The sequence below is a fragment of the Sphaeramia orbicularis genome, chromosome 1 (assembly GCF_902148855.1).
Source record: "Sphaeramia orbicularis chromosome 1, fSphaOr1.1, whole genome shotgun sequence".
Lineage (NCBI taxonomy): Eukaryota > Metazoa > Chordata > Actinopteri > Kurtiformes > Apogonidae > Sphaeramia > Sphaeramia orbicularis.
The window spans coordinates 30,041,554-30,057,814 of NC_043957.1; the positions used below are offsets into that span (position 1 = coordinate 30,041,554).

The following is a 16,261-nucleotide window of genomic DNA, read 5'->3' on the forward strand; positions in this document are numbered from 1 at the left end:
AATGTAGAGTGTTTCTTTTTTGTTCTTTTCTGCTCTTGAATTCTTACAGACCATGTTCTCATGCTGTGGTTTTATTGTTTTGAGTGTATTGTACCAAACGACAATACAAATGTATAAATATGAGCATGTGTTGATGTTATTTTTTGACACATTTCAGTTATCTGTTAAGGAAACCAAAAGACAAATTGGCCACACAAGTTACCAGTGTTTGTTCATTTTAATAGATAAAATAAATAAAAGTACTTTCCAGGAAATCTGCTCTGCAGTCAACTTTCTGGACATGTAACACATTTTGGCAGAATGGGCATATGTCAGGGATTAATAATAAAGATGGAAAGTCATCCGGGTTTCAACAAACATGTCTCGCGCTGTATTTTTTTTTTTCTTTTCTATTCCTGTCTACAACCAAAGCAAAAATAATGTTTGTGTTTTAAATAAGAACATTCAGAGTCTGCAGTGGTCCACCATCGACAGTGATCGGGGTTTCCTCCCAAACCCACTGGCGCATCCATCCCTCACTCCTCCCTCATCTTCTTTTCCAGATCGGGGATCTGTGGAGGACCGGGACCGTCCCCGCTGGTCCGAGCGGGACTCATGCGGACAGACAGTCCAGGGAGTCCAGGGTGAGGAAGACGTCCGCTTTGCACTGGAATGTGCCCGTCCCGTCCCGCAGCAGCTCGCAGCTCTTCAGGTTTGGAGAGATGTCCTTTACGCAGATGGCCTGTGGGTAGCGAAAAAAAAAAAAAATTAAATTTACAGATGAAGATTAATTTACAGATGAACTTAAGCTGCTCTTTCTCATCTTGTCCAGGTTTTACACTCAGATGTGCTCCTCCTCAGACTAACGACGGTGTTTGCAAAACTTACTAGAAGTGGTTCAGCAAAACATTACATTTCTATATTTTTCTCTAACATTTCATTCACTTGTTTTCCGTAGGTAATGATTAAAAAGTTAATCTGATGAATAGTCTTTGCCAATTATTCACTGTGCACTTGCGCTTAAAAATGCGCCCTTTTACGCACAGTCCAGCTGTTGATTCCGTCTTCTGTACGGTGTTCAAAAGAAATACAGCATTATTTCTGTGTAAGGTTTATTTATTTAGCCTACATTTTACCTGGACATAGTGATGACTAGAAAGAAATTTACTTTATTTGTATTTGTATATTTAGTTTATAAACTTTAAAACCAACAAAGTTAAAATTATTGGTACAAATGTAATGGACTAAATAACAGCCTACCAGTTTGAGTAACTGTGCGTAACCTTCACTCACCATGTTTTTGAGGATGGAGATCTGCTTGTTACCCTCTGGGATCACGCTGTTTCCTGCCGTCTCTCCGCTTTCCATCAGCGTCTCTTCGGACTCGGACCTCCGGACGTACGGCGACCTCCTGATGCCGGACAGTAAACCGGAGGCGCGGCCCACTGAGTAGTAGCTGGGCCCGGTGGACTGCTTGTACCAGGCTTCGACGGGATGGCATGAGATGAGCAGAGACACACCGACGCACACCACAGCAAAACGGACTGACCTCTCCATGTCTGGAACCGTCTCTAGACTCTTTTTACGCGCAGGAAAAGCGGTGGATTCTCTGATGTGGTCTGGCTCTGCAGAGGCTGACTTGATGTTTTGGTGCAGGTTTGAAAAACTTTCTGCTGCTTATATAGGCTGGATGAACGACGTTATCGTGACCCAGGACGTTCGTCAAATCAAGACTGAGGTGGGCGGATGATGTTCCGGCACAGGAAAAAAACACACCGATCCAAATTGATCCGTTTGTGATGGTTTGGCGGGGCCAGGGGAGGTGTGTGCGTGTGCGTGTGTGTGTGTGCGTGTGTGTGTGTGTATATAACATATAGGAACGTCAGACCATCTCTGACGTTCACTGAGGTAAAAGTGAAATGGATTAACATCAGTGGACCGTGTCAGACTCATGTATGGGTTCAAACAGAGACAAACAGATGTCCAAATAAGTTATGTTTTAATGAAGAGGGACTATTTGCATCTCTGTAACTTGACAGGCTCATAGAACATTACCAGAAAGACAAACAGCATCTCATACACTTGATTTAAAAAGGAGAGCGTGTTTTCAGCAAAAAAATACTCTGAGCTTCAAGTTGTCGGATCTGGTAGATTTAGAGGAACTATGTGGAGACAGAAGGATGAATATACACTCAACAAAAATATAAATGCAACACTTCTTTTTTTGCTCCCATTTTTCATGAGCTGAACACAAAAGGCCTGTTTCTCTCAAATATTGTACACAAATCTGTCTAAATCTGTGTTACTGAGCACTTCTCCTTTGACCAAGATAATCCATCCACCTCACAGGTGTGGCATATCAAGATGCTGATTAGACAGCAGGATTATTACACAGGTGTGCCTTAGGCTGGCCACAATAAAAGGCCACTCTAAAATGTGCAGTTTTATCACACAGCACAATGACACAGATGACACAAGTTTTGAGGCAGCGTGCAATTGGTGTGTTGATTGCAGGACTGTGCTCCAGAGCTGTTGCCCATGAACTGAATGTTCATTTCTCTACCATAAGCTGTCTCCAAAGGCGTTTCAGAGAATTTGTCAGTACATCCAACCAGCCTCACAATCGCAGACCACGTGTAACCACACCAGCCCAGGACCTCCACATCTAGCATCTTCACCTCCAACATCATCTGAGACCAGCCACCCAGACAGCTGCTGCAACAATTGGTTTACATAACCAAAGAATTTCTGCACAAACTGTCAGAAACCATCTCAGGGAAACTCATCTGCATGCTCATCGTTCTCATCGGGGTCTGGACCTGACTGCAGTTTGTCATCGTAACCAACTCGAGTGGGTAAATGCTCACATTCGATGGCATCTGGCACTTTGGAGAGGTTTTCTCTTCATGGATGAATCCCAGATTTCCCTGTCCAGGGCAGATGGCAGACAGCATGTATGATATCATGTGGGTGAGCGGTTTGCTGATGTCAATGTTGTCAATGGATTGGCCCGTGGTGGTGGTGAGGTTATGGCATGGACAGGTGTATGTTATGGACAACGAACACAGGTGCATTTTCTTGATGGCATTTTGAATGCACAGAGGTACCGTGACGACATCCTGAGGCCCATTGTTGTGCCAATCATCCACGACCATCACCTCACACTGACCATGATAATGCACAGTCCCATGTTGAAGGATCTGGACACAGTACCTGGAAGCTGAAAACATCCCAGTTCTTGCATGGCCAGCATACTCACTGGACATGTCACCCACTGAGCATGTTTGGGATGCTCTGGATCAGCGTATATGACAGCATGTTCCAGTTCCTGCCAATATCCAGCAACAGCCATTGAAGAGGAGTGGACCAACATTCCACAGGCCACAATCAACAACCTGATCAACTCTATGTGAAGGAGATGTGTTGTACAGTGTGAGGCAAATGGTGGTCACACCAGACACTGACGGTTTTTCTGACCCCACCCCCCCCAATACACTAAAACTGCACATTTTAGAGTGGCCTTTTATTGTGGCCAGCCTAAGGCACACGCCTGTTCAAATCATCATGTTGTCTAATCAGCATCTTGATATGCCACACCTGTGAGGTGGATCTCAGCAAAGGAGAAGTGCTCACTAACACAGATGTAGACAGATTTATGAACAATATTTGACAGAAATAGGCCTTTTGTGTACATTGAAAAAGTCTTAGATCTTTGTGTTCAGCTCATGAAAAATGGGAGCAAAAACAAAAGTTTTGTGTTTATATTTTTGTTGACTGCAGATGCACCTTTACCAGACTCAGGGTCAGACTAGGATTTGGTCACAGAACTGTTTTTATGTATGAGCAATTATTTGGAAGGCAAATTAATTTTCTAAAATAAAACAGATTCCTCTGTCTTCTAAATGTTGGCAGCACCAACATATGTCATGTGTGAAAAGTGTAACAATGACAAAGACAAAAACATTGTAACAGACTAAAAAAACATAAATGAGGTACAAATTTTAACAAACAAAAAATATATAAAAGACAATGACGTGAAAATGATGTGAAGAGGCATGAGGACTTATAGACCTGTTCATGTTAGCATTGGAAGTGTTCATTTAATGTGTTACAGTATGGATAGTAGTCTACGGAGTACCAGCTTTGTTGTATTTAATAGCATCTACAGAAATACAAAAATGGCTTGATAAATTAATTCATGTACCAATACATGATACCAAAAAAATTATAAAGGCATTTTCTATGAAGTTATTTTTAAAATGTGACAAAAATGGTTATTTATATTGTCATTTTTAACTGTTTTAATTTAATTTTGTGTTTGTTTATTTATTTATTTATTTATATCCCTGCATTTATTTCTAAAAAAAAAATCTATTTACATTTTCTTTATCTCTTTATGGCCGCAAAATTCTTTATTTCTATGTTTTATTTTCACCTGACATTTAATTACTTTATTGACATTTTTTAAATTCATAGTCAGAGTGTTTCAGTTGGCTTCACATATGGACTCAGAGGTTGAACCTGTGGTGATGCATAATTTGGAGGAGGTGGCTTGTCTACTGCACAAATCTGTTAACCATACCAGGATATTTGGCAGACCTCCTCATTTGCTGCCTCCCAAGGCCCTGGAATCATACCATAATTATTATCTTTACCTAGCGGGAGAACCAGGCATGACAAGTCGATTCTGCACTTTGGGCCTATGAAAAACAGCATAATACAAATTGACCAATAGCCGAGGAGCTGATCCCATGACACGCAATTGAAGACCACCCCCCTCATTTATCTAACGAACTGAAAATGTGTTCAGAAATTTTAAAAGGACATGCAGAAATGTAAAATGGAGATGCAGGAATAAATAGACTTGGAGAAATAAATAGAGGAGTGGGGGGAGTATGACTATGAATTAAAAAAAATGCCAATAATTTAATAAAATGTCAAATGAAAATAAAATATAGAAATAAATAATTTTGGGCCATAAAGAGATAAAGAAAATGTAAATAGAAAACAACGCAAAAATAAATCCAGGGATAAAAATTATAGAAGGAAAAATATTTTAAAAAAGAACTAAATAAAGAAACAAATAAATGGTATGGAAAATGAAATGTTAAAGTAAATAACTAGGGTTTTTAACACAAAATTAAATTAAAACGGTTAAAAATGACACAATACAAATAAGCATTTTTGTCACATTTTACAGATAACTTCATAGAAAATGTCTTTTAATTTTCGTTTTTTGGATCATGTATTGGCACATGAATTAATTTATCAAGCCATTTTTATATTTCTGTATATATTATTAAATATGACAAGGTCAGTCCTCCATATTACTGTGTGTCTGGAGACATAAAATTGAGTTTTTGGTTCTTGGGCTGAAACCTGGTAATCACAAATGGAGATAAGTTTACAGTCATGGCCAGATGTTTTGGCAGTGACGCAAATGTTTGTTTTTGCAAGTATTGTAGCTTCAGTTTTTTTTTTTTTTTTAAAGATTGCTTTTTCTACATGTTTCTAAAATACACTGAAGGGAAACTATAAACATCGTATAAGTTTCAAAGACTGGAAAATAAATTACAATTGCAAAGAGTCAATTTGTGTCACTACCAAAGCTTTTGACCATGACTATACTTGACTATTAGTAGTAAGTTAATTAATCAGTATCTGTTCAACAATTAATCATAGGTTTGTTTGTTTTTTTGACATTCGCTGATTCCAGTTTCATTGTATATGTTTGGGTTTCTTTCCTCCTCTGTTACACTAAACTGAGTATATTTGGTTTTTTACCAAATATGACATTTGGGGACATCTTGTTAGGTTTTTGTGTAACACTGATTCCGATTTTTCACCATTTTCCAACATTTTATCAACCAGCTAATAAATAAATCAAGAAAATGATCAGCAGATTAATTGACAATGAAATTTATAATTTGTTGCTGCTGTACATATATAAAAACCTCCTTTTTTGTCTCATTAAATTAAAAAGTTGTTCAGTTTCTGTTCATTACAACCAAACCGGATTAGTATATGTTTTCACAAGATTCACATTAACAGATTAGGATAAAAAAAAGATGAGAAAGTCAATAAACATCAACGAGCAATTGACACATCCAAACTGGGCTGAATTTCAACAGTCTTCTATATGAACGAGTTCTGAAACACTTCAAAGTGGAGTTGGGAGGAAAAACAGACCTTTATCAATACAACTGCTTTTCCCAATTGACTTACAGAGGTCACCGGTCATGCATCATGGATTGCACCGCCTGTGCAATTAGTGGATGCATTACTCCTCTAAAAACAATGGGATGGTGGGGACTAACACAAAGAGAAGTGCACCTTCATTTGCTCAAATAAATGGTTTAAAAACAGCTAAATTATTGGTAACCATGTTTGCTTTCAGTGAAACAGGGTTAGGAGGGTCTGGATGATGGCAAAATGTAGCTGAAATATATAGAAATGGATTAGAAAGACCACTGACTAAACAATGAAATGATCCAGAAACATAATGATACTAAACTGATTACACTCTTAAGACTTTGTTTATTTGAAGCATTAATGCAGCTCTGAAATACAAAAATATACATATAAAATCAGTCATTTATCCTGTAAGAAGAATGTGTGCATGTATGGAGACATCGTGACAGTCAGAGTGAATAAAAGTACCATTAGAGTCCATTAGAGTCCATTGAAGAGTGGTCTGCAGTGGGGCTCTAGTTTGTCCTCCAGGACATAGTCAGGTCCACAGACCCATGGATCACCCGTCTCCCATTGCCATTTCTGCAGACTCTGCCTGAGGCTCTCCAGCACAGCGCTGTACGAAGGCTCTGACACCAGGTTTTGAGTTTCCAGTGGGTCTGACCTGTTGGTGAAGGGTTTGTTAGTACATAAACCTCAAAACCTGAGGAGAAATGATTTTATATAGTGTAATCTCTAACTTTAATGACTTTGACCTAATTTTTGCCTCAATGAATGATTAAGTAGATGTAAACAAAGTGTAATAAAACACTTTTATTCTTCTTTTTAAGCTTAGACATTAGTGTGAGCAGGACTGGTGGAGCAGATTGGCACTGATGCGATACCCCTCACCTCACCCTCCCCAACTGTGTCCAAAAAACGTAAAAGGCCTTTGTTACAGCCAGTGGTCTGTCTGGTCTGTTTTGGTTCTTAGTAAATGTGACATTAATTCTGTTCCACACACAAACTACTTGGAAAAGGACCTGCTCTCTCTGTAGATAACTGAAGTGATGAATGCATGATTCTTAATTTCAGGTCATTATAAACTTATGAAAACACACTTGAATGAATATTATATCACATTACTGCAGCTGGACATTTTCATTACACAATATCTACAATTGTTACTTAAGCAACTTATGTTTTGACAGAAAGAACTGGCATAAATGAAAACATATGATCGATACCAGTACATGTACCAGACAAACTGACCTAAATTCATGAAGCGCTTCATAATAGTTGTGTATTAGGATTGGTCCCATATAAATAAAACTGAGATTAATTGAATATTATGGTTTCAGAAATAGAGAGAGCTTTATAATCTTCATAAAACATATCTGAAGAAGATATCTGAGTAGCAGAAAAGTCAAAGTGCAGCTTGTAAAAACAGAACAGACTTGTGATTCTGAAGATACGACTCCACTTTGGGCCAAAAAGGCCATGTTTGTGATTTAACTCTGAGTAATGATGTTTTCATGTGACTGTTGTCCCATGGGATGGACGACCCTGGGATTAAGGGTCACATGAGGTTCCAGATGCATGATGGTCCTTATTATACTACAGGGATTCAAATGCCCCTCTATTAATAGTCACAGAGGATATAATTTATACAATTAATTATATAATTTAGTGAGTCTAATAAGATACAAGTAAAATATAAAAGCGTTTCTGTACTTTTATCTCCTGTTTTACTGTTATTTCCTTTTCACAGCAGCAGCTTCAATTAATTTGAACCCTTAAAAGACTCAAAACATCTACTGATCTTAAATGTTTAATAACGTAATCCTATCAATACATGTAAATATTTGAGATAAAATGCGGTTTGTTGTCTTTTCATGGTTATCAGATATGACCCAATTGCACGTTCAGAGGCTCTGTAGTGAATGTGGAAACACTGTCATCTTCTACAAAACTGATTCACCAGTAAAGCCCATGTAGTTTATTAGATAACAGTGACGGAGACACTTGTTTTATGTAGAATTAATGATACAGTTTGCTGCAAAAGTCATGCTTTCTTCAGTTTTCTCTGTTTAGATACAACAACCTTTGAATTTACTCTAAGGTCTTATCAACACCTATATCATCAGTAAATCAAATATAGGAAAACACATAGTTTTCACGGAAAGAATCCTAATTTCAAAAGATAATATAATAATTGGTGATAAATCACTTGGTAATAGTTAAATGTAGAGAAAAATTCATCTGGGAGTCTGGGTCTTTATAGCTGAATAGGCTGATTAAGTATGATTATTTTTCTGCCTGTATCAATCTTCATACACATTCACAGTATGCTGAAATAAAATGTTAAACAGTGAGTAGCAGCTGGAGCAGACCTGGTGTCGTACAGCTCCCAGCGCTCCCTGTAGTAATACTGCTGCAGGCTTTTGAACCAGTGCGTTGGCTGACTCAGCCTGGTGCGGTTCAACAGGTCCTGGAAGGTCGGAGACACATACAGGTCCTGGTCAATGGGGAAGGGCATGAGGAAGTGCAGGTTGTGAAGGAGGTGGAATGGCCCCTGGTGGACAGAGCGGATGGGGTAGAACATAGTCACCTGAAAGGAGAAACAAAGGGACACAGGTGAAGCTCTGTAGTAGAGAACATCCTGTACTGTAACATCACATTATGTAAAAACACAGCAATAAGTGAAACCTTGACAAAACATAATATATTTTAAATTCACTGTGTGTGTCACACACATTTTAAAAGCAATATGTAAAAAAAATCCCTGCATTCTTCAACAAAATTAGTTTATATTGTACAGGATATTACAAAACAGAGGAGCTACATTTTTAGGAGCTGCATTTTGAGTACGCTGAAGATTTCTGAGGATCTTTCGGGAATCCTTCTCAAAAAAAAAAAAAAAAAAAAAAAAAAAAACACTGTTGAACTAAACAAAGCTTGAAATAAAGTTTTTCCAGGTCAGTTTTTGATATGAAATCCCTGAATTTGGCTGTTTATGCAAAGCAAAATATGATAAAAAGCTCATCTTGTTACTGCTAATGAAATACAATGCATTTAGCTCCCAGGGAAGTTTATTTCACAAGTAGGTCAATGCATAGTTATGTATGTACAACAAAATGATATATTAAAAAGTCATTAATTTATTATTGACAAGTAAATTGTTGTTTTAAGTGCTGAAAAAGTAAATTATAGTAGTCACAGTTTTTTGCAGTCATTTTAGAACATGATCAGATAAAAGTACCATTGGTCTAATTTGATACTTATGGAGAATTAATCAAGCTTAAGCGTTAAATCAGACATTCATCCATCCATCTTCTGAACCGCTTTATCCTCGAGAAGGTCTCGGGGGTTAAATGGGACAGACAAAGTTATTACATAATGCACTGTGTTATTTGATTTTTATCATTAAAAAAGTAAAACCCTCAAATTTTGTAAAAACATCATAATATATCAACACAAAATGTGAGGAAATCTGTTGCATATTGCGTTAAAGCTGCATTTTACAAAAAAGCAGCAGCTTATTATATAATGTGGGTGCTCGAAACTGACCTCATGCAGTGACTGACTGGCATAGACCGTGGACCAGCCACCAGGCTCTGCCACCAGAGCAGGAAGTAAAGAACGGCCGGTGAGGTGGACCAGAGAGGACGGGCTGCCAGGGAGACTGTAGGACGGGTAGGGAATGGAAAACCAGTCCAGAATGGTGGGAGTTATGTCTGTGGGAGAAAAGACAGGAAACTCACTTATTCAGACACTAAAATATCTAAAGTATATTTGCATTCTTGTACATTATGTTTGTGGTAACTTGTTACAATTTCTCTTTGGTGTTTTATAGACAGTTATCTTACTGATGGGCATATATTTAATTTTCTAATGTTATTGTTTTAATGTTGTTTTGTATTTATCATCTTAATCCATTTATTTATTTCACTCCAATAGTTTGTTCTATGCTATTATGACTTATTGACTGATTACATATTTACACTAAATTAATCCTTTCAGTTTGTCATGTTATGTTTGACCTGAGAAGCTCGTGTTAATACATCATTGTCGAGTCTCCCTCTTGTGGCTGCATTAAGAACATCAGACAAACCCTCTGTTTATTTTTTATTAGCCACTAGTTTAAGAAATCTATATTGTAACAAGATTAAATCATGATTAAATCAGCTACACAATATCATGACTACTATTTTGTAATTAATTTAATTATAATTACTGTATAAAAGCATAAAATTTGGCTCATTTGTACAGTTTGGGGCCATGAATATCTTCAGAAACAGAGCCTTCATGGAAAAACTTCTTCAGGATTAAAGTGATACTATGCAATAATGTCATGGTATTCAGGGTGAATTCTCTGTTTTATCCTCTTTTCTCTTACCCAACAGGCTAACGTAGGCCTGACTGGTGTCCCCCCATCGCTCCCTGTGCTCTGGAGATGACACCAGCATAGGCTCTGCTGTCCCAGAGTGATACAGGTTTGTTCTGCCGTTAGGGAAGGGGATGCCGTTATCTGAGCTGTAGATGACCAGAGTGTCATTCTCATAACCTGCATCCCTGAGCTCCTGGAGAACCAAACCAATACCTGCAGAGGAAACTTACACCGTTAAAATCTGGTGTGCATTATTAGTGCACATCCGAGGGTTGTGTTACTTACCCTGGTCAAGTCTGCTCACTGTGGTGTACTGGGCAGCCAAGTCGGCTCGTGCTGCAGGCGTGTCTGGAACAAAAGGGGGAACCTGTATGTATGCAAAAAAAAAAAAAAAATGAACCCATATTAACCTGTTGCATGTGTCCTACGTCTGCGTCTCTGTATTTCATGACAATAATAAGTAGCTAACTGTACAAATGAACAATTTTAAAAAAAATTTAAATGATGGTGTAATAAAACAACATTAATTTTTTTTTTGCCATCAGTGATAACATTTTCCTATAAAAAAAAAAAAAAACAATCAAGGAAATTCAAATAATCTTTCATGAGAAAAATAAATAATTAAAGAAACACTTCTCACATCTATTACATTACACAGGTGGAGACAGTGTGATGCGAAAAAATACACATAATCTGTCTAATTCATATGCAGCTCGTTTGCAATTTATGCAGTTAAGACGCAGGGTCTTCCACAGATCTGTGGTCAGTTTTTTTATGCAGGACAAAACAACTTGTAGAACTACATAAAAACCACACAGAATTGATATTTGGAAATGATAACGAATGGACATATTAATTCTGGACAATAAAAATAATTGATTTCTCATTCAGTTTATCAGTTTAATTTTAGCACCAACTGTTTACATGTATTTAAGACTATATCTTACATTATAATCTAAGGATCTCTTGGAGGTTCACCACACATTCTGATTCAATCCTATGAAAAATGAACAATTAATGAGTCAGTAAAGCTAAAACATAGCTCTGAAGACCAAACCACTGACCTTTACTTGTTCTGGTTTGTAATACACGGGTGTCCAGTCAGGAATCCGACCCATCCCCATTTGACCATTCCCAAATTTCTCACAGAACGCTCCATACTGAGGCTGTGAATGTCCACATCTGTGAGTGTCATGAAAGGCAACATACAGGAAAAATGGCCTCTCATCATCTTTTTCATAGTCTCTGTTGCTTTCATCTCTTCTCTTCCTCCTTTGTTCAGAGTCTTCCTCTTTGTGTGTTTTGAAAAACTTGCGGACAAGGAGTTTGATCCGGGTGATGTTCCTCCCCACCTGAAGCACAGAGTTGTTTTCCTCTGTGTAGGCGAAGTCAAAAGGGTACACGGACCCGGGACCAACATGTTTCTTACCAATAATACCTGATAGGAGGCAAGTTTAAATTAGTTCATATGTGTGAATATGGGATTAAAATAAACACTGTGTTCATTACCTGTATGTATGTTGGCCTGACTGAGGAGCAGTGGCAGACTTTGTACTCCATCAAACGAGTTAAAGTGATGGACTCCTTGATGAAGGCCATACATGCCGTTCTGATGCTGAGAACACAGGACAAACACATCATTCTTCTGCATCCATGATTAAAGTTCTTCTGCACTGTCTAGTACCATATCTACCAGATGCCTAAACTGTTGAATATATTTATTTAAAGGGAATGTGCAACAAATTTGATGAAGCATCTGTCAAAATATGGCATATACTTTTTGGGTTTTATTTATTATGTGTTATGTGAATTGTATTTATTTACATTTATATGCCTAAGTATGCTATAATCTGTTAACACTTTAAAGTATACTTAAATACATTATATTGTATATATAAAATATTTTCTTAATTTTCTTTAATGGTACATCAAATGATGTTGACCATCATTTTCTGATTTTTTTTTTTTTTGTATCAGTGTGCTTTAATTATGAATACTCTGCCTCTAGTGTTAGAAGAACACTCAAACAATACACAGTCCTTTCTATGAACAAATGAGAAAATGTATTTGTGTGTTGCATTGTGTGTGTATAACCTGTGGCAGGCCGGTGAGGATGGTGGAGCGGCTGGGGGAGCAGCTGCTTACGGAGGTGAAGGCATTGTTGAACACCAGGCTGCGCTGGGCCAGAGCACGTAGATTTGGGGTGTGGACCACAGAGTTGTTGTAAACTTCAGTCTCAAAACCTGCATCATCAGCTGGACGAAGACAAACACAAGGAGTCATGATGGAGCATGTACAGTACAGGCCAAAAGTTTGGACACACCTTCTCATTCTTCGCATTTTCTTTATTTTCATGACTATTTACATTGTAGATTCTCACTGAAGGCATCAAAACTATGAATGAACACATGTGGAATTATGTACTTAACAAAAAAGTGTGAAATAACTGAAAACATCTCTTATATTCTAGTTTCTTCAAAGTAGCCACCCTTAGCTCTGATGACTGCCTTGCACACCCTTGGCATTCTCTTGATGAGCATCAAGAGGTAGTCACCTGAAATGGTTTTCACTTCATAGCTGTGCCTTGTCAGGGTTACTTAGTGGAATTTCTTGCCTTATTGATGGGGTTGGGACCATCAGTTGTGTTGTGCAGAAGTCAGGTTGATGCACAGCTGACAGCCCTATTGGACAACTGTTAGAATGCATATTATGGCGAGAACCAATCAGCTAAGTAAAGACAAACGAGTGGCCATCATTACTTTAAGAAATGTAGGTCAGTCAGTCTAGAAAATTTCAAAAACTTTGAATGTGTCCCCAAGTGCAGTCGCAAAAACCATCAAGCGCTCCAACGAAACTGGCTCACATGAGGACCGCCCCAGGAAAGGAAGACCAAGAGTCACCTCTGATGCTGAAGATAAGTTCATCTGAGTCACCAGCCTCAGAAATCGCAAATTAACAGCAGCTCAGATTAGAGACCAGATGAATACCACACAGAGCTCTAGCAGCAGACACATCTCTACAACAACTGTTAAGAGGAGACTGCGTGAATCAGGCCTTCATGGTCAAATAGCTGCTAGGAAACCACTGCTAAGGAGAGACAACAAACAGAAGAGATTTATTTGGGCCAAGAAACCCAAGGAATGGACATTAGACCAGTGGAAATCTGTGCTTTGGTCTGATGAGTCCAAATTTGAGATCTTTGGATCCAACCGCCGTGTCTTTGTGCGACACAGAAAAGGTGAACGGATGGATGCTACATGCCTGGTTCCCACCGTGAAGCATGGAGGGGGAGGTGTGATGGTGTGGGGGTGCTTTGCTGGTGACGCTGTTGGGGATTTATTCAAGATTGAAGGCAACCTGAATCAGCATGGCTACCACAGCATCCTGAAGTGACATGCCATTCCATCCGGTTTGCGTTTAGTTGGACCATCATTTATGTTTCAACAGGACAATGACCCCAAACACACCTCCAGGCTGTGTGGGGGATATTTGACCAAGAAGGAGAGTGATGGAGTGCTGCGCCAGATGACCTGGCCTCCACAGTCACCGGACCTGAACCCAATCGAGATGGTTTGGGGTAAGCTGGACCGCAGAGTGAAGGCAAAAGGGCCAACAAGTGCTAAGCATCTCTGGGAACTTCTTCAAGACTGTTAGGAAACCATTTCAGGTGACTACCTCTTGAAGCTCATCAAGAGAATGCCAAGAGTGTGCAAAGCAGTCATCAGAGCTAAGGGTGGCTACTTTGAAGAAACTAGAATATAAGATATGTTTTCAGTTATTTCACACTTTTTTGTTACGTACATAATTCCACATGTGTTCATTCATAGTTTTGTTGCCTTCAGTGAGAATCTACAATGTAAATAGTCATGAAAATAAAGAAAATGCAAAGAATGAGAAGGTGTGTCCAAACTTTTGGCCTGTACTGTGTGTTTGTATTGAAATTAACCAAACAACTTATTTGTCTACTATTTTAGTATCCTTCACATGCAAGTGCTTCTTGTTCCTTCAGTACAATAGGAGGCAGATCATTTAGGGACTAAACCCATCTTCTGTGGAACCAGCACTCAGAAAAAAAACACAAAATACAAAATGTGCAAAATACATGTGGTGACATGGGAAGCATAGGGTTTGGGAACATTTTTGTGGTTTAATAGCCTACATAAAATTCCATGTGAAACCTAAAAATCTGATGTACGATATATTACATGGAGGATTTGTGTCACCTCATTGCTTGTCTTTTGATCGGTACATACTATGACTATCTTAAGTGTAAACAAATAACACAAGTATACAGAAAGAATGAACGAGCACACATTGGCAGCTGCATTTCATACTTTATACTCTATCCACTGTGTAATGACATTTTACAACACAAAATTATTTTGGTCAGCGACTTTCTGTTTAAGACTTGTGCTGCATACAACTGCAATGATTAACTGACTGTGAGTTAATAAATTAATCCACTGTTCCATCAAGGCAATGAATCAATTCAAGTGTTTTTGAAGAAAAAATGTAGGGTGTGATTTCATCCTCGTAAATTATTTCTGTGTTTCTTTCCTCCCCTGTAACAGTAAACCGAATATCTCTGGGGTGTGGGCCAAACCATAAATTTCAAGATGACAACCTATGGGTTTCTGACACTTTGTAGACCAAACACCTAACTGATTAACCAATTAATTTAGCATTTATTAATCTAGGAAGGTACCAGTGAGATACATGATCTTTTCTTCCATGGAATCCTTGTCAAAATGGCAACAACAAACAGTTTCACACAGAAAACAGTTTTACAAACTAAAACACCCTAAATACATAAAAAAAAGCATAAGAATTACAGGAAAATAACAATAAAAGATAGTTAAATAAAGCAAGACACAAGCAAATAGACCACAGCAGAATAAACCAAACAGTGTCAGTAGGGTCATTTAAGCTGATAAAGGGAAAGTTTTTTTTCTTACCAAGTTTCAAGTACTAAACTAACTACTACTACTACTACTACTACTACTACTACTACTACTACTACTATTACTATTAAATAGCAGTTCTCTAAAATACAGTTAGAAAAGAGACTTCTCTCTAAGGACACAAACAGCTCTGTATTTTCTAGTAGGTGATTTTTTTTCGATCAGTGGGCTGCGAAATAGTGACACTTGTCATAATATAACCTCCTGAAACCCAGCAATGCATTGTTGTCCTGTCTAGGGGACAAAAGTTTCACAGTTTTACTTAAAAAATGATGTCAACTGCAAAGGACATTCCATTAAAAAATAACTAAATAAAAATAATTTTAAAAATGTATCTGAAAAAAATGTTGCATTATGCAGTTTCCAATCAAGACAATTGTTTAATGTGAAAAAAAAAGAAAAGAAAAAAGAAAAAAGGAACACTTTCACTTTCCTGGATCTCAGTAGGATAAGACTATACACTCACCGATTATTAGTAGGACATTTCTCCTCTTTGTCTCCCCGGTGTAACATAATGTCAGAATAAGAAAAACCACCTGAAGCAGCATGATGAAGAGGAGGAGAGCAGCTCACCTCTCCTTCTTCCTCAGTCTGAGGACTAAATGACTGATACTATTGGTTCATCTACTTCTAATACGCGTCACATAAGATAAACAAACAAACAAATTCCCTTCAGAACAAATAACATGCAATGGAATGTGTATACCAGCTATCACAACAATACGTGACTGAAAAACTAAGCCACTTCCTGAAACAACTA

General features: G+C 38.0%; 2 protein-coding genes across 2 annotated transcripts; both read right to left on the reverse strand.

Annotated features, from left to right (window-relative positions):
• Nucleotides 1-373: 373 nt before the first annotated feature.
• On the reverse strand, nucleotides 374-1,689 carry npb (neuropeptide B). Its single transcript, XM_030134985.1, has 2 exons — nucleotides 1,273-1,689; nucleotides 374-721 (listed from the first exon to the last, which is right to left on the reverse strand). Exons 1-2 carry the CDS (start codon nucleotides 1,534-1,536, stop codon nucleotides 593-595), a joined length of 393 nt encoding a protein of 130 aa, XP_029990845.1. The 5' UTR covers nucleotides 1,537-1,689; the 3' UTR covers nucleotides 374-592.
• Nucleotides 1,690-6,485: 4,796 nt separating this feature from the next.
• Nucleotides 6,486-16,251, reverse strand: sgsh (N-sulfoglucosamine sulfohydrolase (sulfamidase)). The gene is made up of 9 exons (XM_030134940.1): nucleotides 15,968-16,251; nucleotides 12,635-12,795; nucleotides 12,050-12,155; nucleotides 11,605-11,978; nucleotides 10,826-10,907; nucleotides 10,550-10,753; nucleotides 9,721-9,887; nucleotides 8,544-8,761; nucleotides 6,486-6,835 (listed from the first exon to the last, which is right to left on the reverse strand). Exons 1-9 carry the CDS (start codon nucleotides 16,047-16,049, stop codon nucleotides 6,652-6,654), a joined length of 1,578 nt encoding a protein of 525 aa, XP_029990800.1. The 5' UTR covers nucleotides 16,050-16,251; the 3' UTR covers nucleotides 6,486-6,651.
• Between the last annotated feature and the right edge of the window lie 10 nt (nucleotides 16,252-16,261).